Source organism: Hibiscus syriacus, unplaced genomic scaffold (genome assembly GCF_006381635.1).
Source record: "Hibiscus syriacus cultivar Baekdansim isolate YM2019G1 unplaced genomic scaffold, ASM638163v2 tig00112347_pilon, whole genome shotgun sequence".
In the NCBI taxonomy this organism is placed as follows: domain Eukaryota; kingdom Viridiplantae; phylum Streptophyta; class Magnoliopsida; order Malvales; family Malvaceae; genus Hibiscus; species Hibiscus syriacus.
In genome coordinates this window covers 1,034,912-1,059,255 of record NW_024063308.1, presented here as the reverse complement: position 1 = coordinate 1,059,255, position 24,344 = coordinate 1,034,912, and the positions used below count along the sequence as shown (strand labels likewise).

General features: G+C 35.2%; 1 protein-coding gene across 1 annotated transcript; it reads left to right on the top strand.

Annotated features, from left to right (window-relative positions):
- The first annotated feature begins 5,757 nt into the window (after positions 1–5,757).
- On the top strand, positions 5,758–17,711 carry LOC120178359. The gene is made up of 14 exons (XM_039184219.1): positions 5,758–5,906; positions 6,021–6,062; positions 6,338–6,449; positions 6,920–7,002; positions 7,608–7,673; positions 8,719–8,819; positions 9,864–9,982; positions 11,230–11,270; positions 13,121–13,209; positions 13,986–14,154; positions 14,249–14,365; positions 15,766–15,810; positions 16,707–16,826; positions 17,360–17,711. Exons 1-14 carry the CDS (start codon positions 5,847–5,849, stop codon positions 17,492–17,494), a joined length of 1,299 nt encoding a protein of 432 aa, XP_039040150.1. The 5' UTR covers positions 5,758–5,846; the 3' UTR covers positions 17,495–17,711.
- Positions 17,712–24,344: the final 6,633 nt, after the last annotated feature.

The following is a 24,344-nucleotide window of genomic DNA, read 5'->3' as shown; positions in this document are numbered from 1 at the left end:
AATCAAAATCAAAATCCTAATCACAACCGCCTTCACCTTTTGGGACTTATTAACTTAGGTGATTTTTAAATGCAAACGTTGTATTATGAGTATTTTGTGTTGAATGCATACATTTTTAGTTAGACATTCATTAGTAACTTGAGTTTGAACATTGCTATGATCTGTTCAGTTGTTATCATTTATCAAATTCACGTTGCGATTTTTTGTTGCGATTGATGCGAAAGACAAATTCGTAACGCGAAAGTTAAATTCGCAACGCAAAAGTCAAATTCGTATTTCAATTTTTGCGTTACGATAGTCAAATTCGCAACGCGATTATCGCGTTGCGATTGTTGCGAAAGTCAAATTCGAAACGCGAAATCGCAAACTGAAAATCACAACGCGAATTCGACTTTCGCGTTTCGATTTTGACTTTAACGTTGAGAAAGTGTACATTCAACAGGTCTTTTTGCCTTCAACATAATGCAGATTGAATAAACAACAAATCAATTAAACAAGCAAAAAATAATTCTTATTTACACATCAATTAAACAAATCAACTTTTACAAATTAATTATACAAGCAAAAAATAATTCTTATTTCCTCATCAATTAAACAAATCAACTTTTACAAATCAATGTAAAATTCAATTAAGCAAGCAAAAAAAGTATACCCCAGACAGTTGTTTATGCACAAATACATCAATTTCATGCAGCTCACTTCAAGATTAACCTACAGAAACCAAACATTTGCTCAAACAACACTTTCTATACATCTAAAACCAACAAATATCAATTTTTTGAATTCTAGGTACTTAACCAAACATTTTCAAACCAACAAAGAGTATATATGTTAACAACACTTGCTCAAACTTACCAATTGTTTATGCACACTTTCAGTACGCGGATGTAGATAAGCATCATCTCGCATATATCGCTTAGCCATAAAATGCCAAAACCACAAGCCTACTGCACCTCTATCTCGATCTGTAGGAGGTAGAAACTGTTTACTTCCTGTCGTCAAACGTTCCAAGCACATGCATACGAGAGGACTACAATCCCCTCTGGCTCCCTCCGTTTGTTGTGGCGCGATCTCGTCTCTGATCATTATAACTTCGAACTTTTTTAGCTTCTTGTTTCCAGAATTAGTCCAATAATCAATTGCATTCAAGTATTTCGCCAAATGAGCGCTCCATCCCTTACAAATAATATATGTCAAATCAGACAATGGTATGTAATTTAACATGTTGTCATATATATTGTCTTCAGGGATGGGAGCTGAATCTCGAGGAGAAGCCAATGATGACGTTTTAAAACAGGGATAAACACCTACAATCATAAATAATTGCGCACATCAAATAAAAGACGTTCCAAAACAGGGATAAACACCTTTAAAATATTCAAAAAATAAATATTAACCTTATCGACCTCCCACCACGCAGGATAAAGTTTAGCTTTTCTATTACCCAACATATATGAAGCATCTCTCGGATCCTTCAAGTGAGCTACGTGAAAAGACGTCGGCATAATAGTCCATCGAGTATTTTTTATTTTCTTCAATTTCCTTATTATTAGAAGATGTGACACCCATGCATCAATATGTTGTTTTATAAAAAAATACATATATGAGTGAATTTATTAATAAATTTAAAAAAAATTAATCAAAATGCAATATAAGAAGAATATAAGACTTACCACCCCTTCGAGATAGCCATTATCTTCAACCCCTAATAAAATACCCCACCAAGACCAATCAAGAAACAAATGAATAACATCGTCGAGTTTGCATATGTCAGAATAACACCCCTTGCTCCGCTCATGTAGATAAAAATCAACTGCGGTCTTAGCCCAAAGGGTATTATCCGTAATTGTGTTCGGTTTTATTCCCCTCTCCTGCTGAGGAATGGTAATGACCGGTAACACATACGAAAGCCAACCCGTATCCATCATATCGGACACGGGAGGGGGTTTATCAATATGTTGACATATGACGCCATGTGAATCAGGCTCTTGAACGGTGTGAGGGACCTCTTGAACGATGACATGGGCCTCTTGAATGGTGGGAGGGGCCTCTTGAATGATGAGAGGGGCCTCTTGAACGATGACTGGTGCATCGAGCTTCTTCTTACAGAGTCTTGGCACTAGTGGGGTGAAAGGAGACATAATGGCACGTGCACGACATCTGATGCGTGAGCCCCGTCGTGCAAGAAAAACTCGACGTAATGCATCTACCTTATCGGGCCGCTGAAAATAAATTAATACATAAATCAGTAAATAAATAAATAAATAAATAATGTCGAAAAAAGGTTATTTGCATTTTTAGTATAATATTAAACAAATTTACCTCATATTGTGTAGAGTATGAACCTCATTCTACAACGATGAAACAATCTCACGTAGAGCGGCTACCTCATCACGTAAAGTAGATACCTCACCACGTAGCGCACCATTATCATCGCGTAAAAACATTCACCTCACCACGTAAAGACCGTACCTCATCACGTAGAGCACCATTGTCTTCACGTAAAGTACCGACCTGATGATGCAAAGCACCGACCTCATCACGTAACTCCCCTAACTCATCCCGTGGAGGTGGAGAACAGGAAGATAAATGTCGTGACCTCTTTTTCGGTCGCCTATCTTGAGGTGGTGGTGGAGAAGAGGCTCGATGATGTGATGTAATAAGTGATGGTGGAGGTGGAGAAGAGGCTCGATCAGGTGATGGCTCCGGGTGTCGAGCTGTAGAATCGGCCGATCAGGTGATGGCTCTCGAAGTAGGGGGTGCTCATAATCCGTCCCATCAAAAAACCACTTACTAGCTTGCCAGTGGCAAGCTCAGCCTCTGTGGATGTTAGCCCCTGTAATGGATAGTTGGCCTCCTAACAATATAAAAGCTCAAACAAAGTTAAATGTGTACTAGTAATAACTTGTTTATATATGGTAGTATTTGTGTGTTAACTTACATCATTCATCGTCGTATATGGTAGTAACTCTTCCCAATCCAACAGGCGAATCCTCCTCATGGTAATAGCCCTAGGAATATCATTTGAATTTTTTATCGCACATGTCCGCGTGCTGGGGAAAGCCTCAAATATCCAAATCTACAAACAATATAATACACAAACATCAGTAATTATTAAATAATTAATTATAAATTTGGAAACATTATATAGAAATTCTTACCTTAAAGGCCCAAATAAAGCCTGTCAAAGTGTATTTAGAACAATCGGCCCGCAAACTTTTTCGGTCCTCAAAGGCAGACGACAACTTCTTCCAGGTAGCTTTCCATAGATATGAACCCCACGGAAACAGGTTCCATGCATTTAGGTCTTCTACCAATAATATTTGGTCCTCAGAAATAGGTTGTCTGCCCTCTTTGCCTAAAAAGCCGGCATACAAAAGTAATAAATGGCATACTCGGACAACATCAAGGTCATCCATCCGAGTAAAACCATCTTTAACAAATAATCTCTTCAAGTCGTCGACGTGTAAACTCGGCTTCGACTTTGCCAGCTCAGGAAAAACCCGAGATAACCATGATGGGCGGAGATATGACTAGTGTACCGGGTTACTTCATCGTGTCGAAGCGTAGACCAGTGATTAAGCAAAACTCCTCCCGCCCAAAACAAGTATACGCTGGAGGAAAATGAAACCATATCTCTTTATCACCACGTTGTATCCTCTCGGGTAGATCGTTAGTCATGGTCTGAAGAAACAAATGTGTCAACATAGCATCTCCACCCGGATGTTGTACTTTTAGCCATGACCCGAAGCAAGTATCCTCAAACAATTTTCTTTGTAGAGGTGTAAGCGTCGACACAATTTTATTGGCTAGGCTTAATTTATTCCTCGAGGTCAATTGAGCCGAAAAAAATTTCTACAAAAACAATAAACATATCAAGTTAGATATACCAAAAACTACAAATTATACACTATAAACAGACATAATATTAAACAGTGAAAACAAAGCCAAATATAATTCAAACTAGCACGAGATTCACCCAAGTCATTATTCCATCATAGTTCACAAAATGCATCAGATAACATTCCAGAAGTAAGAACTTATAAAACATTTAAAAGGACAACATATAGGTTTAGTGCAGGTTCAAGGACAACATAAAAAGTAGTAGTTTATTCTTGAAACTTAAATTCGCAACACTGTGAAGTTAGTATTTGTCTTTGTTTTTTGGTTGAAGTAATGCAATTCATTCAAGTTTCAATTTGCAAAAGAAGAGTAGTTTCTGAAACTTACATTCGCAATGCGAAAATGAAAATCGCAACGCGAAACTAAATTCGCATTGCGATTTTCGTGTTGCGAATTTAAGTTTCAAAAACTATTCTTCTGCAAATTGAAACTTGAATGAATTGTATTTCTTCAACAAAAAGACAAAATAAAGACAAATACTAACTTTACAGGGTTAAAGACTAAACAATTTAGCAGTATTGACAACAACCGAATGAATTTACTAAGCAATCTAAGTGAAATTGTTAATCTATATATTGAAATTACCAATAAATTTATCATCAATATAAGAAAAATCTAATAATAATACAAAAAATTTCAAAATAAAAATAAGAGATTAAAAAAAACTAACCCTCGGTGGTAGATTTTTCATTTCTGATCGTGAATGGTTGTGAGGGTTGCTATGAGAGATGGAGATAGACGGATTTCGTCGGAGATGAGAATGGATTACGTCGGAGATGGGGACGGATGTCGCCGTAGAGAGTGAGAGATGGAGATGAGACTGAGTTGTGATTTAGGGTTTTATGTTATGATTTGCTATAATACTGTTTACATTTGTGTTGCGAAATTAATATTGCGAAAATAAACGCGCTTTGACTTCTGTGTTGCGAATTTGACTTCTGTGTTGCGATTTACAAATTCGCGTTGCCAATTTGGAAAATTGCAACGCGAATTTAGAAAACCGCAATGCGATTCACATATTCGCGTTGCGAATTTGGAAACTGGGTTGCGAAATTGGAGTTCGCGTTGTGAATTTGAGATCGCGTTATAAATTTGTTGGTCATTTTCGTAAATCCAAAAAAAGTTGATTAAAATCGTATATTATAAAGCATTTTCGTTCACTGAGGTTATTTTCTCTTTAAAAATATATGTATCTTTAACTTTTAAAATTCTATGACTAATATTTATTTTTCTTCTTTTAGCGATATATTATGCAAATAAATGAGAATTACATTAAGAAAGTGAAAAAATAGATAAACAATAGTAATATAATTATTACCATTTTTGAATAATCTTAGATGATTACAAGATAATATTTATTTAAAATTATTTTTAATTATTGACAACGCATACACGAACTGAATTACATTGGAGAGAATGTTATTATCTTTTTCCTATCAACGAGTTCATAGTAATATAATTTATATTTTTCATTAAACTTTAAGGAGTAATGGTGTATTTTATAAACTATGAGAGATAATTAAAATTTCCATAAAACTTTATTAATTTAAACGATAAATATATATTTTTCTATAAATATTTTAAAAACATTAATTTTTCTATAAAAATATAAACTCATGATTTTTTGTTTGATTGTTTCATTAATAAATCTTAATTGTTTTATTTAAAAATTATATAAAATTAGATATTTAATGATACATAGATATTTTGTGGATAAGTGATATTTTTTTATTAATTTAAAATAAATACAAAATAATATTTATTTAAAAATAATTTTAAATTATTTAATATTAAAAACTCATAATTTCTTAATATTTAAACCCGAAATCTCAAGACAAAAAAATCAGGGGAAAATGAAAACAAGGGTTTAAGGAGTCCGTCTCCTTCAAGAGAAAAAAAGAGAAACCAGTTCCTTCAACAAATAGTCTTAACAGTCTCAAGCCATGCTCTCTCATTCTAACTCCACTAGAAAGCATTTTCCCTTGATCTTTAAAAGTTTAAAGGTTTTCTCTTTCACTTTCTCTCATTCCCACCCTCTTAATTGTAATTTAAATGTTTATTTATTTACTTATTTCTCTGAAGTTACCCCAAATGAGCCATTTGCTCCATCATTTCAGGTTCTCTTCTCCACGCACATTGTTGGAGAAAAACCCATTCTTGTAAGTCATTTTAACTTCCTTTTCACTTCAAATTCATGGGGTTTTCCTTTTATTTCTATTTGTTCTGATATTCTGTTAATACCCATTGCTTTGTTATGATTACATTCATTTTTATCTGTTTTCATTTCATTGTTTATTTGATTGTTTATTATGATTCTCTTAACTTGGTGGCTTTGTGCTGGTTTGGATTTGAAAGCTCGATCATTTGATATTCCTTATTGTAATTTTTGCAATTCTGCTTAATGGGTTGAATTTTGTTGGTTCTATTGTGGTAGGTCAGGGATTTTGTACATTCTGCTTTATATGATCGCAACCATGGGTACTTCTCTCAAAGGTCAGGTGCGGTTGGTGTGCTTGAGAGGAGCATAAAGTTCAACCAACTTGAAGGTACTTTTAGAAGTTTTGGGATTTTGTTGCCTCTAAGCTCGTTACGATGTATTCATTTGCAGTTTTTATGTGGATTGATAATAGATTTTGAATAAAAACATGATGAGGATTGTTAACTTACCAGTACCAACTAATTATAAATAATAATAATAAAGATATGCATCAAAGATTTTTTATTTAATTAGTTTAGAACCCTTCAATATTGATCACTTACTAGCTCGATCTAGTTACATTTCTTTTGCATGTTTCTTCGAATCTATGCACATAGATCTGTGTTGTGCTTTTATTTTCAAAAGTATTACTCTTTTCCATGATCCACCATTGGTAAGAATTGCCAGAACTGTAATAGATAATTTTTAAGTTTAAGTTTAGTAGATGTGGCCCTGAAAAGGTTTATATGTGTATGCTAGAGGGTCGTCTATAACAGATCATATTCCTAATCCTAGAATCAATCTTTTGGCATGTTTTAGGAAGAAAAGCATATATGAAACACGTGGACAAGATCTATAAGCAGAGTGGCATTGCATGGTTCACCCCTGTGGAGCTTTTTAAGGTAATGCACTAACAGACTTGGCAGTAATATCATTATTGGCAATGGAGCAAAGATCTAGTTATTTTATTCATTTTTTATAGAAATTTTCTTGTTCACAGTAACATATCATTTATTGTGGTGTGATATTTCCACTTTTCCTGCTAATGCGGAAAATATGATATTTATGATTTTTTTACGTATTTTATAACTACAAAGTTCACTAATTGATGTCATTAAGCATGGATGTCTTGGCAAAAGACTTAGAAAACTGATTTTCTTTCTATTCCCTAACTTCAAGAATACTAGTCCTTTCACTCTATGTAATTGATTTCTATTTCTACCTCATTTCATTATGTTACTTTGTTTTGTACTCTCTCTATCTCTTTGTATAAATACATACAAACATGCATGCAATCATGCTTGTGTGCAAGTGGGGGCTGTGTTGAATGTATGAATTTGTATAACCTTGTGTCTCTTGTTGATCCCTTATTCTTCTGGGCCATTAAACTTTTAAACCAACCATCATATATAGCAAAATTATTTACTGCCTTTCCCTTTAGCTAGTTGTATTGTTGTAATTTTCTCTTCCCTTTATTTTAATTTTATGAGCTTGGTCTTCCTTGTAGCCATGGTATGCCCAGGGAATTGCTGAAGCCATAATGCGTACAGCTAACCTTTCAGTTCCGCTAAAAGTAAGTTTCTACATTCTCTTTATATTAAAAATCATACAAGCTGTCATGTATTATTTTCCTAGCTTCCATTGTTTTTATGAATTTGATCTTCTGAATCACTCTAGGAAAACTGCTCTATGATTTTTAGGGAAAATATGGATTTGATAATGATCTCATTCCAGTAAGAATGTATGAGTGGTTCTTAGGCATCATAATGTTTCTTTGTAGTGTAATTTGTTACAATGTTTAGTTACGTGTTTCTAGCACAGATATTCTATGTATTGGAACAGAGAACTTCTAAAATTTTGGTGTAAATGTTGGAATATATGCTTTATATCTCTTGGTTTGATTTTTATGTTGTCGTATAGAATCATCTTGAGTTTCAGATGCAGGACAGTGAGCCCTTCTTCATAGTTACATTTGGCTAACAGAAATTGGGAAAGATAGCCAGAAGATGCCTATTTGTTTAGAACCAATTCATAATTCAAGATTCTAATATGCAAACATAATTGCGTGTTCTTTTTGTGTATTTTGTTGATTATAGAATCCAAACTGCTTGTGTTTATAAAGAACAATGATCATCTATAGAGTCTTAAAAGTAGTCCTTTCACTTAGTTCAACAATGACACTGGTGAATACTAATAGTGCCACTGCTTTGAAGGTGTAGAATCATATGTATATAAGGGCCAAATCTGTATTTGGTGACAGAAATGATTATTTTCCACGTTTATATCTGTTGTGCCAAACTGGATGCTTAAACTATGTTTGCGAAGATTTTGTATATTTATTTTTTTAACTCATTGTACTTTGTGAAAATGCATTATTAAGTCCTCTATATTTGATTAAATAACAACTACGTTGATTTCATTTTAAACTCCACTAGATATAGACTTCGATTGTTATAAATTGTCTATTTACATTGGATGGAAGCCATCTTTCTGCCAAATTGTATGTCCTGTAATGAATGGTGATATTTCTATTCAGTTCGTACATTTTGGGATCATTATTTTATTTATGGATGGAAACCTAAGTTTTAAATTTATTCTTCCTTGTACTCTGTGCTCAGATATATGAAATTGGTGGCGGATCTGGAACATGTGCAAAGGGCATAATGGATTACATAATGTTGAATGCTCCTCCAAGAATTTACAATAGTATGACATACACGTATGCATGTTAACCATTCCTTATTTAACTTAAAATATTGCGCTATTACTATGTCCTTCTATTCTAGTTTGTGTTACTTATGAATATATACACACAATAGACACGTGAAAACACTTCACTCTTCAAAAATTTGAGAGAAAAGGGTCAATGTTCTGTCTACAAGCAAAGAAATAAATTTCCCATTTTAGATGAGATCATAACTTCATTGAAGGTATCAGTCAAATAAAGGTATTCGTGTAGGAAAGAAACTGATTTTTGATCAAAAGTATCATTCAAATAAAGATATTAAGGTGGGAATGAAACTAATTTTTGATGTTATCTTCATTACCCTCAAGGTCTTTTCTGTAGTTGTACATGGTTTTACATAGCATTGATACTTAAATTTTGCAGTTGAGACTGCCAATATTTCAAATATCACCATTTAGCATACAACTATTAAAAGTATCTAAGGTTGCGTTTTGGTAATTTGGATTTCAAACTTAAGCATAAATTGTGCGATAAAGCACATTTAAATATGACTTCCTTGATTATTTTCAAATCATGGATTTGGGGGATACCTATTTAATGGTGATTTTGAAATTCATCTTTTTATGCCCATCAAAATATATAGGCATATTGATTTTTAACTAATTTCTGCATAGAGTGTTCGTTCAATTTATATAGCATGCTAAATTCAATTTAATTCCCTTGAATTCATCTTCTCAAACATAAGAGTTTTATTTCTTGTTGTTGAGGCATATCATACTGACTTAAACTCCTATTGATTGGCATCTCTAAAAATCAGAAGGTCCTATTGGCCCTTGTTTAGTCTGATACTTATTACCGGTGCATTTTTAATGAAGAACTGAGCACGGTTAAATTTTTTAAATGTTCCCATTTACTTATCTGTTCCGTCTGTTATATTTTGTATTAATTGTATAATTACTTGGTCTCTTATTTACTTTGGACTTGCAGAGGGCCTGCAACCATTAATTTTATGTTGTCGGTTTATTATCATTTTTACACCGTACAATCATGTACATGAAAGTTCTTTATTTGCTGCAGCTCAGTGGAAATTAGTCCTGCATTAGCTGAGATACAAAAACAAACTGTCGGAGAAGTTCGTAGTCACCTATCAAAATTTAAAGTAGAACAACGAGATGCTATGGACAAGAGTGGATGGGGTAGATCTCCTTTAATATTGAATTTATTAGTTTTAATTTCATTTTTGTTAATCGGACTATATATGCATGATATTTTAAGGATGACATTCAATTTGATCGTTATGCTTATTCTCCAAGATTCTGTGTAATACCATTTTATGTTGTGTTGTTTAGGCTTTGCTTGGTTAGGTGGAAAAATGAAAGGATGGAAGGAGGGAGTGGAAAAGTGGAAAGAAAAAGAACTTTGGGCATGCTTGATAGAAAAGAAAATTAAGGGGAACGAAAATGAGTGGAATAATCACTTTCCATCCTCGTGTAAAAACAAATCATCCCAATTTGAAAAGAAAAGATGAGAAAAAAGATGTGAGAGATATTAGTTCAAAATATGTATTTTTCAAAGCTTAAAATTTTTCTCTCATTTTTTCAATGTGAGTTGGTTCAAAAAAATAATTTTCCATTTTCCACTTTTCTTTCCCTTTAAATTTCAATCCTTCCAATTTTCTTTTCATTCTACTAAGCAAAGCCTTAGGCTTTACTTGGTTGAGTGGAAAAATAGGAGGGAGTGGAAAAGTGAAAAGAAAATAAATTCTGAGAGTGCTTGCTGGGAAAGAAAATGAGAGTGATGGTCGTTTTTTATTCTCATGTGTAAAAACAAATCACTCAAATTTGGAAGGAAAAGATGAGAGAAATGTGTTGGTTCAAAATATGTATTTTTCAGAGTTTAATTTTCTTTTCTCTCATTTTAAAACTCTACCAAGTAATGAATGGAAAGAAAATTGCATTTTCTTTTGTTTTTTTTCCATCCTTCTTACCAAGCACACCAATGGAAAGAATTTTTTTTCTTCATCTTTCTACTTTTCTACTCCTTAATTTTCCCATCCTCCCAATTTTCATTTCACCCTACCAAGCAAAGCCTTAGTCTTAGTCTTACTAGACTATGAGCTTGTAGAAATGAACTATCATATTGATCTTCATTTACCTGCATTTATAAGTATAATTTGCTGCGTAAAACATAGACGCAGAAAAAGCATTGTGTTTTTCTCACTCTCACTCTAGCTCCACCCTGCTGTCACATATTCAATATTTTATAGTTTGTATGATTGATTAGCCGAAAAAAGAGACTGAAATTCATGGCATCTATATTGTATGTTTCTCATCCTTGTTATCTTAAATTATTCACAGGTGATATGCGTATCTTCTTAGATGGGGTTTGCCTTGTGTTAGCAATCATCATTATAAGAACTTAAATTATTTTTTGTTTTTAACAGGAGATGGGGAACAACATCCATGTTGGGTAATAATGCTTGAGGTATGCTTTACCTCAACTTCATCCTCTGTTAACTAGTTCTTGCTACTTGAGAAATGGTTAGATGAAATAAAAAAATCCAGTTTGTACATTTATTGCTTCACATCAAAGTAAAATACAGAAATAGATGAAGTGTAATGAGCTGTAACGAATAACGGGGAATGGGGCATCTTTAAATTTCCTCATCTCAAAAGGTGATCAATATAAATATATGCATGTAGGTTCTGGTTAGTGCTGGAGATGAGAATTGCTTTCTGGTTAGTGCTGGAGATGAGAATTGCTTTATGTACCCGACAGTGGATATGATGATTGTCTTTCAAAGCTGATGGTGAGACCAACTGATAAATTGATAGTAATTGTCGTAATCTAAGAGAAATAAATTGAGAGAAAAGGAAAGAATAATGGAGCTAACGCAATAAAAAATCTGATTTCTGAAGTAGGAGATTACAAGAGTTTAAATAGATTGAGTAGCCGACTTCTAATAGGACTTTAAATATAAACTTCTATGTAGTTACAAAGACTCGTATGAAAATGGGATAGAGAGATAGCAAAGGTTAAAGTTTGACTACTTCAAAACCTTAATGAACAATTTAAATTGGAAAGATTAGAAGCTTAAGAAATGTTGAATTTCTCAACCATAGAAGAAGAATCAAACAAGCAATGAAAAAAAAAATAATAATAAGGGTAAAGTAAACTAGGTCATTGAACTATGCTTAAATAATCGTTTTGGTCACTAAAATTTTAAAAGTTATAAAACAATTATTAAATTCATTGAACTGTTACAAAATAAGCACTGCATTGTTATAATAAGTGTAAAAGTTTGATAAATTTAATAATCATTTTATAATAGTTCAATAAAATTTAATGCTCATTTTATAACAATTTGATAATTTGATAAACTCTTGCCATAACCCTGGGAAAAGGCTCGAATACTTAGTCACAGTCTTAGTTCCTTTTTTGGTGGCTGAGATTTTAGTCTTAATCTCATAAATTTGCTCGACATCATTGACTTTAGAGTACGTTTGTTGAACAGCTTCCCAAATCTCTCTGGCAGTTTCAAGAAATATGTAAATATCGCTGATTTCTGACAACGTTGAGTTCTACCACCAGGACATTACCACTGAGTCTTGTTCATCCCAGGCTGTGAATTTAGGATATCCCTATGAAGGACCTTTTCCAAGTTAGTAGCTTAATTTCCTTCTGCCTTTGAGAAATGTGCGAACCAACTCAGACCACTTTAAGTAGTTTTTTTCCATTTAGTCTATAGGTCTGGTGAAAATTCTGCAACTTGCTGTAACAGTAGCATTGTCGACAGCAAGTTCATGTGTTATAGGGCTGGTTATCTCGGTTGAACTAATAGGATGTGCCAACATGTTTTAATGGATGATTTTTTTTTACCAGGAACAAAACCTAATTTGATACCATGTTGTAATCTAAGAGAAATAAATCTATAGAGAAGGAAAGAATAATGGAGTTAACGCAAGAAAAAATCTGATTTCTGAAGTAGAAGATTAAAAGAGTTTAAATAGATTGAGTAGATAACTTCTAATAGGACTCTAAAGATAAAATTCTATGTAGATTTCAAAGACTCATACGACTTATCTTTCTTATCATAAAAGACTCCTAAACAAATGAGACGACAATGACTACAACTTCACGGCTGCTTTTGACAGTAACAAATTGTTACCGTGCCATGTGAACAACGTCTAGATCCCCTGTCAGCTATATTAATGAAATAAAAAAACTACTTTACCTGCAATATTCTAATAGTTTCGGGGTAACTTCTATTAAGTTGTAGCAGACCATTTTATGCCTGCATACCAAACCAAATTTACATGATTGATTTTTCACAGGTGCTTGATAATCTACCGCATGATCTTATCTACTCTGAAAATCAAGCTTCCCCATGGATGGAAGTATGGATTGAAAAACAGCTTGACAGGTATCCAGCACATTTCAAATAATTTACTGCTTTTATGTATTGTGATATATTATGGCTTTTGAGAGACACAGAGAGACCTCATACCAAAATAATGTGAAATAGGACAGTTAAAACGTTACCTTCACATTCTGGCTCCATTGTAAAAGCGAACCATGTGGACAACTACATAATAACAAACAACAAAATTGCAAAAGTGAAACTGGAAACTTGAGTTTTAATACGTTGTTTAGCATCAACTGTAACCCATGTTAAGCATCCAACTTAGATAATTTGGCACTAGATGAAGATGGCCTACTTATATCTAAAGCCATATGTACTTCAGACTGAACCAAGGTGAGATAAAACCACTTGACAACGATAACATGTTTGTAAGTAATCAAGATTCCGTTATTATTGATAAATTTTCTATCCAGAAAATAGTGACGAGAATCCATTGATTTTGGTCATTGACGCTTTTTGATGAAGTAGTTATTTAGTCTTTTTGTTATCTACAATTTTGCTCATGAATAGAATGTAAAGGTGTTGGTGAAATATCTTCTGCTCTCTAACGAATGATTGTAGAAGTTATTACTACCATGTAGCATGCTTTAACAATTTTAACTATTTGTTGACTCTAGGCATACACTGCTAGTTTATTCTGGCATTTTTTGTTCTTTAGTGAAGGGACATATCTTTTGGTAAAGCTACTGCACGGAACTAATATCTTTTCAGGACATCGTTAGATGTGATGAATTTAACTATCTTTCGCTGACTCCCTTTGTTTCCTTCTTTTGCAGGGAAGGACTATCAGAATTATATAAACCTTTACAGGACTCATTAATTAAACGTTGTGTTGAAATTCTGGAACTAGATAAAAACAACACCAGGCAAAACAGCATTGTTTCAAAAGCTTGGTCTAAGTTGTTTCCAAAGCCACGGAGATGTTGGCTTCCAACCGGTTGCATGGTAAAAAAAAACTGTTTAAAAGGTTTTTTTTTGGAGGGGGGGGGTTCAAAGTTCAGACTACACTTTGCTATAATATTTCTTTTGATGTATGCAGAAACTGCTTGAGGTTTTACATGCAGCGTTACCAAAAATGTCTTTGATTGCTTCAGACTTCAGTTTCCTACCTGATGTGAAGATTCCTGGTGAAAGAGCTCCACTAGTCTCAACCAAGGTAGCTTCTTTATCCTTTCTTTTTATAGCTGAACTTGCTAAAGTTTTATCCCTGAACACTGCAACTAAGAGTCAAGCACTCGTCCAACAGATCACAGGCAATTGCATATGATTTTGAACGAAGCATGGTCTTATGTGAACATTTGGTACTAGAGAACAAAGGATGAACAAAGCCAGGATTTCTTCTTTTCTTTTCTGTTCTCAGATATAGAAATTATTTGAATCCATAGTATGAAAGCATAATTTTAAGGTTGATTTCCCTAAACCTGTTCTTCACCTTTGAAGATGAATTTTGCTGCTGCAATTTCTGACTAAATTGTTCTGTTGATTTTTATAGAGAATAAAAAAAATCAAAAAAATCAAAATGACAAATGTCTGGTATTAAGGTCTTCATTATTATGATTAGAACAAATTGTGATTTCAACTGTACCAATCTCTCTTCATTACTGTATTGACAATTGATTCGAACCGATGAAAAATTCCAAAAGTTAGTTGTCCAAAATTCATCAAATTTGACTTTTCCTCTCAACATTGCTTATTCTGCTGCTGCTTGTAGCTTATCTGTGGCTAAAGGTGCAAGTAAACTATGTTTTACAATTTTTTTTTTATAAGAGTAGAAGTCCTCGTTAAAAACCCCCTTCATGATTAATGGAGCCCGTAGAAAAGCTCCTTAATCAGCAGGAGGAGGAAAAGAGTGCTTTAAAATTTCATTAATAACAAAAGAAGTTACATAACAAATACAACACCCAGAAAGACCCCTTACAAAATAACTAGAAAACCAAAAAACAACCGAAAACATCAACACTGAAGTCAGCCTATTCCAGCCTTAGCTAAGGCATCAGTCTCTAAATTAGTTGTCCTAGCAACCCATCTAACAACACCCTCAAAAACTTTAAGCCTATCAACGATGTCTTTAACAATAAAAGCATACACATCTGGACATAATTCAACATTCAAGTAACCTAGCATGTAAAGCTTACCTGCTATGGTTCTGGGTATGGGGTGTGTCATCGGCCGAGTAGCTCGCAAATTAGATCGGAAGAAAGTTGAAACTTAAAGTTTCAACTTATTTTATTCATTAATAATCACTCTCTTAGAACCCGTTGAGTGACCTTAGTGCTAAAAAGAAATGTAGTTCTCCCTAGAGGACCTGGGTTCAAGTAGATGTGTCTGTAGGGTGTCTGTGCGTTGTCAGCATCCATCTGATGCTTTTTTTTTGTTTACATTATGAACCAAGACAATGCTTAGAACCATGGTCAGATATTTTAATTGTCATTAAGGTCACATTCTTTCTTTGTTTCCATGCAACTACAGAAAAAGTGCAGGATGATGAAAATTTTTCATTTGAAACCATTTCCACAATCTTGTCTAACAATGTTCACTTTTTTCTATTTCCTGCAGAGAGATGGCCGTAGCTCAGATTACAGCAATTATCTGGATGCCAAGGTTCTTTACATTATATGTTTCCTTCATTTGGTAATGCTGGTGTAAGATGAGATCATGTAAATGACAATAAATAGGGCTGTAAACGAGCCGAGTTGAGCTCGACTAGACTCAAAAACTCATGAGCTTAAAATTGTCAAGCTCAACTCGAACTCGAAATAAAAAATTGAAGCTCGACTCGAAAGCTCATGAGTTTAAAATTTTCAAGTTCGACTCGAAATCAAAAATTGAAGCTCGACTTGAGCTCAAAAGACTTGAACTCGGAATATTCTCTGACTTAGCTCGATTGAAGCTCAAACCTAAGCTTTAATTACATATAAATGTTAATATTAATAATAATTTAATTTTAAAAAAATCTAAATATTTAATATATTGTTTTTTCGAGTTGCTCGCGAGCTTTTCGAGTCGAGTATCAAGTAACTCGTTTCTGCTCTTTAAGAATTTGAATCGAGTTCGAGCTCAATTTGAGAGTTGACCGAGCTTTCACCGAGTCGATCTCAAGTAACTCACGATATGTCTTGTGTCATTTATTACCCTAAATGACATCATACATGATGTTCTTAGTAGTGTTTTCCGTTCTCTAACTGGATGAAGACCTATAACTATGAAAAGTAGTACAGATTATTAATGGATTGTAAATAATTTAACTAAATATATCTCCACACAATGCTGAAGCCTCGTACTTTGTGAGAACGAAGAGTCAATCTTTCCCATATTCCAAGTGACAAACTCTAGAAACTGAGATATGAAGGCAAGCTTTCATCTTTCCTTATCTGTGATCTTCAAGCGCCATGATTGAACTAAATCATAATGCAAATTTATAAGATTTTGCAGTATAGTTTCCTTCTCTTTGATTAAATCTCTCAAGATTTTGTTTTTCGTGCTACTGTCTTCCACAGGGTGATGCTGACATCTTCTTTCCTACTGACTTTTGGCTTTTGGAACAAATTGATCATTACTGTTCTGGATGGCCAAAGGATAGATCATCCCTGCAGGGGAAAAAGAGGCGAACTATCACAGTAAGTTCACTTCTTTTATGATGTGGGATTTGTATTTCTAATAGAAACAGTAATTTGGAGGAACTATATGAAATAGTGGCTGGCTGTGTGGCTTACTGTGAAATTCTGAAACACTTGAAGGGTATATTTCCAAAACATATCATGGCATGAGACCAGCCTTAATAGCCTTAAGAGGGAAAAAATCCATCTGGACAATTTCCCAATTTGAACCAGAGATAATATTGGTAGCAATGTGTTAACATCACTGTTATCGTTTAAATCTACCATTCATATCCCAGAATAGGATTTTCAGTGCTTGCATTTTTAAAATTTCCTGAAAAATCCCTAATATTCGGGGACCAAAGGAGAGCTAGTAGGGGAAGTTGCCTCCTAGAAATTTCAAACTCTCATGTGATTTAAGATATTTTCTTTATATTTTCTATTCATAATATGTTTTCGTCCCCTGGCATAAAATCATATCTGTCCTTGATAATAATGTTGACGTCACGTTATGGTCTATTGTCACTGAATTATTTCCCTTTTGGCATGTGTAGCTGGATACATCTTCATTTATGGAAGAGTTTGGCTTGCCTTCCAAGACAAGAACGAAGGACGGATACAACCCCCTTCTGGATGACTTCAAGAACACAAAATTCTATCTTAGTGTTCCCACACATAATACCAAGTAAGTTGTCTTACAGAGAAAATGCTAAAATGCCGGACTAACAAGCCAAGGATTTTGTTGGTGGGATCTGAGTGAAGTCACTCCGAGTTGCCATTTTCATAGCTTATGTATTGTTATGCTATTAAAGTTGACACATTATTGAAAACAAAGCAGTCAGGCGAGCGGAGTTGGCTTGACATGCATTTACCAGTTCAGAAGTTGAGGATTTTAGGGGTGGAAAGAAAAAAGGACCTTGAAGAAATTTTAACTTCCAATTTTTGCCTTTTATTTATTGCTTCTGTAGAAATAATACTTTATTGAATAGAAAAAGATACTTCAATAAATTACATCTATGTACTTGAATATATGGAGAGAGGTAGGAACTTTTGGTACATTGTAAACTTTTAAGTTTTAATTTCTTATGAGTTAATTGCATCATATGTCCCCAAACTATAACTCTAAATTTTAAATTGATTTTTAAACTTTTGAATGTTTCAATTTCATCCCTAGACTATGATTCTCATTCTAAATTAGTCTTTAAACTTTTTAACATTCTAATTTCTTCCTCAATTTCATCCAAGTAGGTAATTAGTTTCAAACATGGTTTAACCTAATTTTATTCAAACATACAATAATATAACTTGGCCAACAAAGGATGTGAATACTATATACATATTATTTGGGATAAAATTGGTGGCACACCCCAAATTTTTATTTAAAATACAATTAATTTATTTTATTTAATTAAGGGACCAAAATGAACAATTTTAAAGTTTTTTGGGTTATTTTGAATATGTAAAGAGTTTAGGTACTAGCCTCGTAATTTTCTCGTAACTCTCCTGAAACCAAAATTAAAAAAATGGGAATGTTGTGGTTGGGGGTTATTGAACCCTAACTCCTTACATGACTATCTATACCACTACCAACCCACCTAGGTCACTGTTTATGACTAAAATAATGAAAATATATTTTATTATAATCTGGTTTGGGTTATAACCCATAACCAAGGCATAATAATCAACCCTAAAATCCTTAAAATTTCCTAACCTAATCGTTGCCGTCCTTTCTCGATTCGCTCTGTCCAGTCGTTGTTGGTGTGCGCCATCACCATCAGTGTGACCGGCGTCCTCCCGCGACTCATCCCCAATCGTCAACGACTCGAATCAGCCACCGTTTAGCCCGAATCGAGAGTAAACTGCCCGTGATCCCGCCGCTTGATTATTCGTCGATTCAGGTTGCCGTGCTCATCGGCTCGCCTCACTGCCACTACAACCAGACTCCTTGTCGTCGTGTGCCCAAAACCCGACCGGGTTCGTTGTCCATCGTCATCATTCTCGCCATCTGTCGTTGGTAAGCATCCGATTGTTTGATTCAGTTATTTCCCTAGTGTTTTAGCTTGAAAATATGTTGTTTTGGGTTATTGGTGAATTGATGTTGTTGATTGTGTTCTCGGAATGATCGACAGCCGTCCCACGACCAGTAGTCACCGCCACGCCCTCTACGCACCACCGCATGCGCGTAGGGCTCCTCTCCTGGCTTGGAATCCCCTAGAACCAATTCGAGTTGACTCAAACCGGTCCGAGTCAACTAGGACCGAACCGAGTCAACATGAACCGAACTAAGTCAACCCGAACCGATCTGACCCATTGACCTTGACCCGAACCATTGACTTTGACCCGTTCGTTGATCAAACCCGTTGACTTTGACCTTTGACCAATTTGACCGTTAACTTTGACAAAAAAGTCAAAATTTCTGAAAAGTCATATTTTATGTTTTTCAACGTCATGAGTCTGAATTTGATGTCCGTTTTGCCAAATTCGAACCTGAAAGCCTTCGAATTGATCGTTAAACCCGAACATGTATTTGTAAATTAAGTATTTATTTTAGTGCATCTAATTTAACTGAAGGGTCAAAGACTAATTAATGTTATCGTATATTTAAGGTACTCGTGAATCTCCTGATCGTTCGACTGCTCGACCCGGTTCCTCCCGATCCACTCTACCACGAGAGCCCGTGAATACTCGTATAGTTCTTTAACCCTGTTAAATATTCAGTTTATTATACTACTCCGATAATAACTCTGTATTGTTATGACTTGGTTCTCGTATTGTCGAAGAACATAATGAAGCTGATGCTCGGTAGATATTCAAACTGTTTCTTTTTGCGAGGTGTGTTCCTTGTGTGACATATACCTATTTTAAATATATGTTTAAAATACCATATGCACATGACTATTTTATCTGATTTGCAATGTGACTATTTGTTTGACTTGTTTCCGTATGATTTATCTGATTTATGATTTTCAAAGATTTAAGCATGATTGTCTGATTCATGTTCTCTGGTTACTGTTTTTACTAATAAATTAATATGTATGAAATCTGATTTCTTGCTACCACTGTTTACTGTGAAAAATATTTTTCTTTGGGGTACTCTGGGATCTAGTATAAAGTCTCTACAGGTTCAGCTTCGGTCAAACTGGTAATTCCTTATATAGGTTCAGACCGATCGAACTGGTAATTTCTTATGGACCTAAGACGGCTCTTGGGTGGGCTCTTAGGCCTAATGGTCCTAGTGGTAAGACCTTATGGACCCTAAGGTACTCCCTTGGGGTGACACCTCTGCTATGTTCATTGGGTAGGTCCTTATGGGAATAAGGGCACTCCCCTTAGGTGGGTACCTACGTTTCGGCTAGGGTAAGACCTTATTGACCCAATGTGCTCCCTTAATTTGGCACCTACGCCCTTTGGGCCTAGGGTAAGTCCTTTTGGATGCAGTTTTGGGGAATTGCATATGGTGTTCGGTTAGAGGGCGATTCTGTATTTTTAAGCTAAAAACACTACAGACGTTTTCACAATTTGGAACTGAACTAATTTTGGAAACTTTACCGATATTTCATGACTTTATTGATGAACTGGTTTTGAAATCTAAACTATATGTTTTATTTCTGCATTGTTGGAACACATTGAGCTCCTTAGCTCACTCCCCCAAATTTCTCTCTTTTAGATGCTTTTTGATAGGCGACCCATACTTGACACTTGGAGGATCGATACATTCGTACTGTACCTTTTGTTGTAATGTTTTTATCTTCTAATTTGCCTTTATTTTAGGTGACATGGCCTATATTTTGAAAATGTTGGTTTTGTTTTTTATATTCGCTTTGATACTAATGTTGGAATATTTTATATTATTCAATTTTTACGACTTTAATTATCTGGAATTGAATTTTAATATTATCAACTATATTTTTAAAGATATTTATTCGTAATATGGTTTTACATTATTGAAAAATGTTTTGAAAAATTGTATCGTAATATACTAGATTTGGTTGTAACGCATAGGCTGGGTATAGAGGGTTACAAATTTTGGTATCAGAGCTTTTGGTTTTTAAAACCTCAGACTCTGAATGAGTCCAAACAAAAATACAATTTTAAAATGTTTTACAAAATAAGTCACGAAGGCCATGTTACCAAGCTTTTACGAGTTTAACTATGTACATGACTCAAAATGCCAAAACTAATTCTAGGCTTTATATTTCTATAGTGAACATCAATATCCACCTAGATGAGTTCTAAACGTGGTCGTGGGCGAGGTTGAGCAACTAGATTTGCGGACCCTGTAGACGAGATGGGTGTAGATCCCCCGCCTCCGATAGATAATTATGCTCCTAACCCTATTGGATCTGCCCCATGCCCCTGATATAGGTTTGATGACTCCAGTTAAAGGAGCGACCGTTTTTGAGATCGAGCCTGCTAGAGTAGTGTCAGATGAGAATCTTGATAGATAATTTCTCTAGTTGATATAGGGAGCGGTCAGAGCTGCAGGCGTTGTACCCGAGGTTCCTATTTCTCAGACCCTTATTGTTAATGGAGTTAGGACCTTTAGAGGCTTTACCGGTGGATCTCCGACTGAGGTCGAGGACTAGCTTTGTGATACCGAGCGACGCATGCAGTTAGGATTAAACCCGCATCGGCGTTTTATGGGAGATGTTTCTTGTTAGACGGGAATGCCCACACATGGTGAGAGTCAGTAGTGAGTAGTGTATAAGCTGATCATCTGACCTGGGACTTCTTCAGGGAGCGTTTTAGGAGTCGTTATCTCCCACAGAGGTGATAATAGTTTCAGGACTTAGTTCAGGGAGAGATGTCTATTTTTGAATATGCGATCGAGTTCTTAAAGTTGTTGAAGTATGGTTCTAGTTTGGTACCTACCGAGAGAGATAAGTGCCAAAAATTTTCCCAGAGTCTCATATACGAGCTACGTCGTCAGGTGGTTACTCATCAGAATGAGGTGTTCGATGTTGTAGCCGAGAGAGTGAAAGACACTAAAGAAGTCGAGGCTTCTACTCCAGATATAAATAGGGTAGATCAAGAGCGATCTAGGAGATCTTTCGATTAGTCTGAACCTTCCGTACGCCCCGATAAGAGGTCTCGTATTGTTGCTTATTAGAGGATTCATACTGGTTCGAGGCATGCATCACCTCCACCTCCATCTGTTAGTCGAGGCGATTCTTCAGGTTTCACTCCAATACCGAGTTACAAGCACTATGGAAATCAACACGAGGGAGAGTTTCGTAAGAAAATGGGCACCTGTTATCACTGTGGATCCAGTGAGCTCTTTCTGAGAAATTGTCTGCATCCATCCTCTGTCGATTGGACCCTCGCTCAGACTCCTGCACGTTCACAGGCTTCTGTTCATACCCCCTAGGAGTCACCGTCAGGGTATAACTTCTGGATCTATTTATAGGGTCGACCGTAGAGCTCGATCGCAGAGTAGATGACCAACTATTTTTTAGGCTCGATAACCTGCCCTTGTCTTTGCTACCCGACGTTCTGGTGTCCAAGATGAACCAGGGACTTATGTATCTATATTTATTGTTATTTTTGTTTTTTGCCATGCATTTCTAATAACACCCTTTCTATACTCGAGTTTCATATCTTGAGACCCCTCAAACTTTTGATTTAAGACATTGAGACACTTTTTTCTGCTCCAAGTCTAGCAAGATTCTCCTTTATCGTCAATAGAGTAATATAGCTTTTCTCCTCTAAAGGAGCTATTAGAGATCTAGGTTTTGTTTCTTGTTTGAATCTGGTGAATTTCGAGGTTGAAACTCTTTTAAAGGGAGGAAATTTGTCACACCCCTTATTTTATTTAAAATACAATTAATTTATTTTATTTAATTAAGGGACCAAATTGAATAATTTTAAAGTTTTTGTGTTAATTTTGAATATATATAGATTTTAGGGACTAGCCCAATAATTTCCCCATAACTCACCTAACACCAAAATTAAAAAATGGTAAAGATATGACTAAGGGGTGTTAAACCCCTAACCCCCTACGTGGCTACCCATACCCCCACCAACCGGCATAGGTCACTATTTGTGACTAAAATAATGAAAGTATATTTTATTATAATTTGGTTTGGGTTATAACCCAGAACCAAGACAGAACCCCCCCCAAAATCCTTAAATTTTCCTAACCTAGCCACTTTTGCCCTTCCCCGATTCACTCTGTCCATCTGTCATCAATTTGTGCTATCATCATTAGTGTTATCGGCGTCCTCCCGTGACCCATCCCTAGTTGTCAATGACCCAAATCGGCCACCGTTTACCCTGAATCGAGAGTAAACCGCCTGTGACCCCGTCGCTCGATTAGTCATCGATTCAGGCCGCCGTGCTCGTCGCCTCGCCTAACCACCACTATAGTCGGACTTCCCGATCGTGTTAGTCGTCCATCATCTTCGTTCTCTCTGTCCGCCGTGGGTAAGCATCCGATCGTTTGATTCGATTATTTTCCTAGTATTTTGGGTTATTGGTGAATTGATGTTGTTGATTTGGTGTTCTTGGAATGATTGGTAGCTGCCACGCGCCGCCGCATACGCGTGGGACTCCACCTTGGCTTAGAATCCCCTAGAATCTGTTCGAGTCAACTCGAACCGATATGAGTTAACTCGGACCGAACCGCGTCAACTCGAACTGAATTGAGTCAACCTAAACCGGTCTGACCCGTTGACCTTGACCTAAACCATTGAATTTGACATGGTCATTGACCTAATCCATCGACTTTGACTTTGACCAAAAAAGTTAAAATTTCTGAAATGTCATATTTTATGTTTTTCGATATCCTGAGTTCAAATATGAAGTTCGTTTTGCCAAATTTGAACCCAAAAGCCTCTGAATTGACCATTAAACCCATCCATGTATATGTAAATTAAGTGTTTATTTCAGTGCATCTAATTTAACTGAAGGATCAAGGATTAATTAATGTTATCGTATATTTAAGGTACTCGTGGATCTCCTGATCATTTGACTGCTCAACCCGGTTCCTCCCAATCTGCTCGACTGCGAGAGCCCGTGAATACTCATATAGTTTTGTATCCCTGATAAATATTTAGTTTAGTATACTACTCCGATAATAATTTTGTACTATTAGGACTTAGGTTCCTATATTGTCGAAGAACGTAGTGAAGCTTGTTCTCGGTAGATATTCCAGACTATTTATTTTTGCGAGGTGTGTTCCTTGTGTACCATATACTTGTTTTAAATATATGTTTGAAATACCATGTGCACATGTCTGTTTCATCTGATTTGCAATGTGACTATCTATTTGACTTGTTTTCGTATAATTTATCTAATTTAAAGTCTGATTCTGATTTAGAAAGATTTAAGCCTGATAGTCTGATTCATGTTCTCTAGTTATTGTTTTTACTGATAAATAAATATGTATGAACTCTGATTTCTTTCTACCACTATTTACTGTCTGAAAAATGTTTTTCTTCGGGGTACTCTGGAATCTAGTATGAAGTCTCTGCAGGTTCAACTTTGGTCAAACTGGTAATTCCTTATATAGGTTCAGATTGATCGAACTGGTAATTTCTT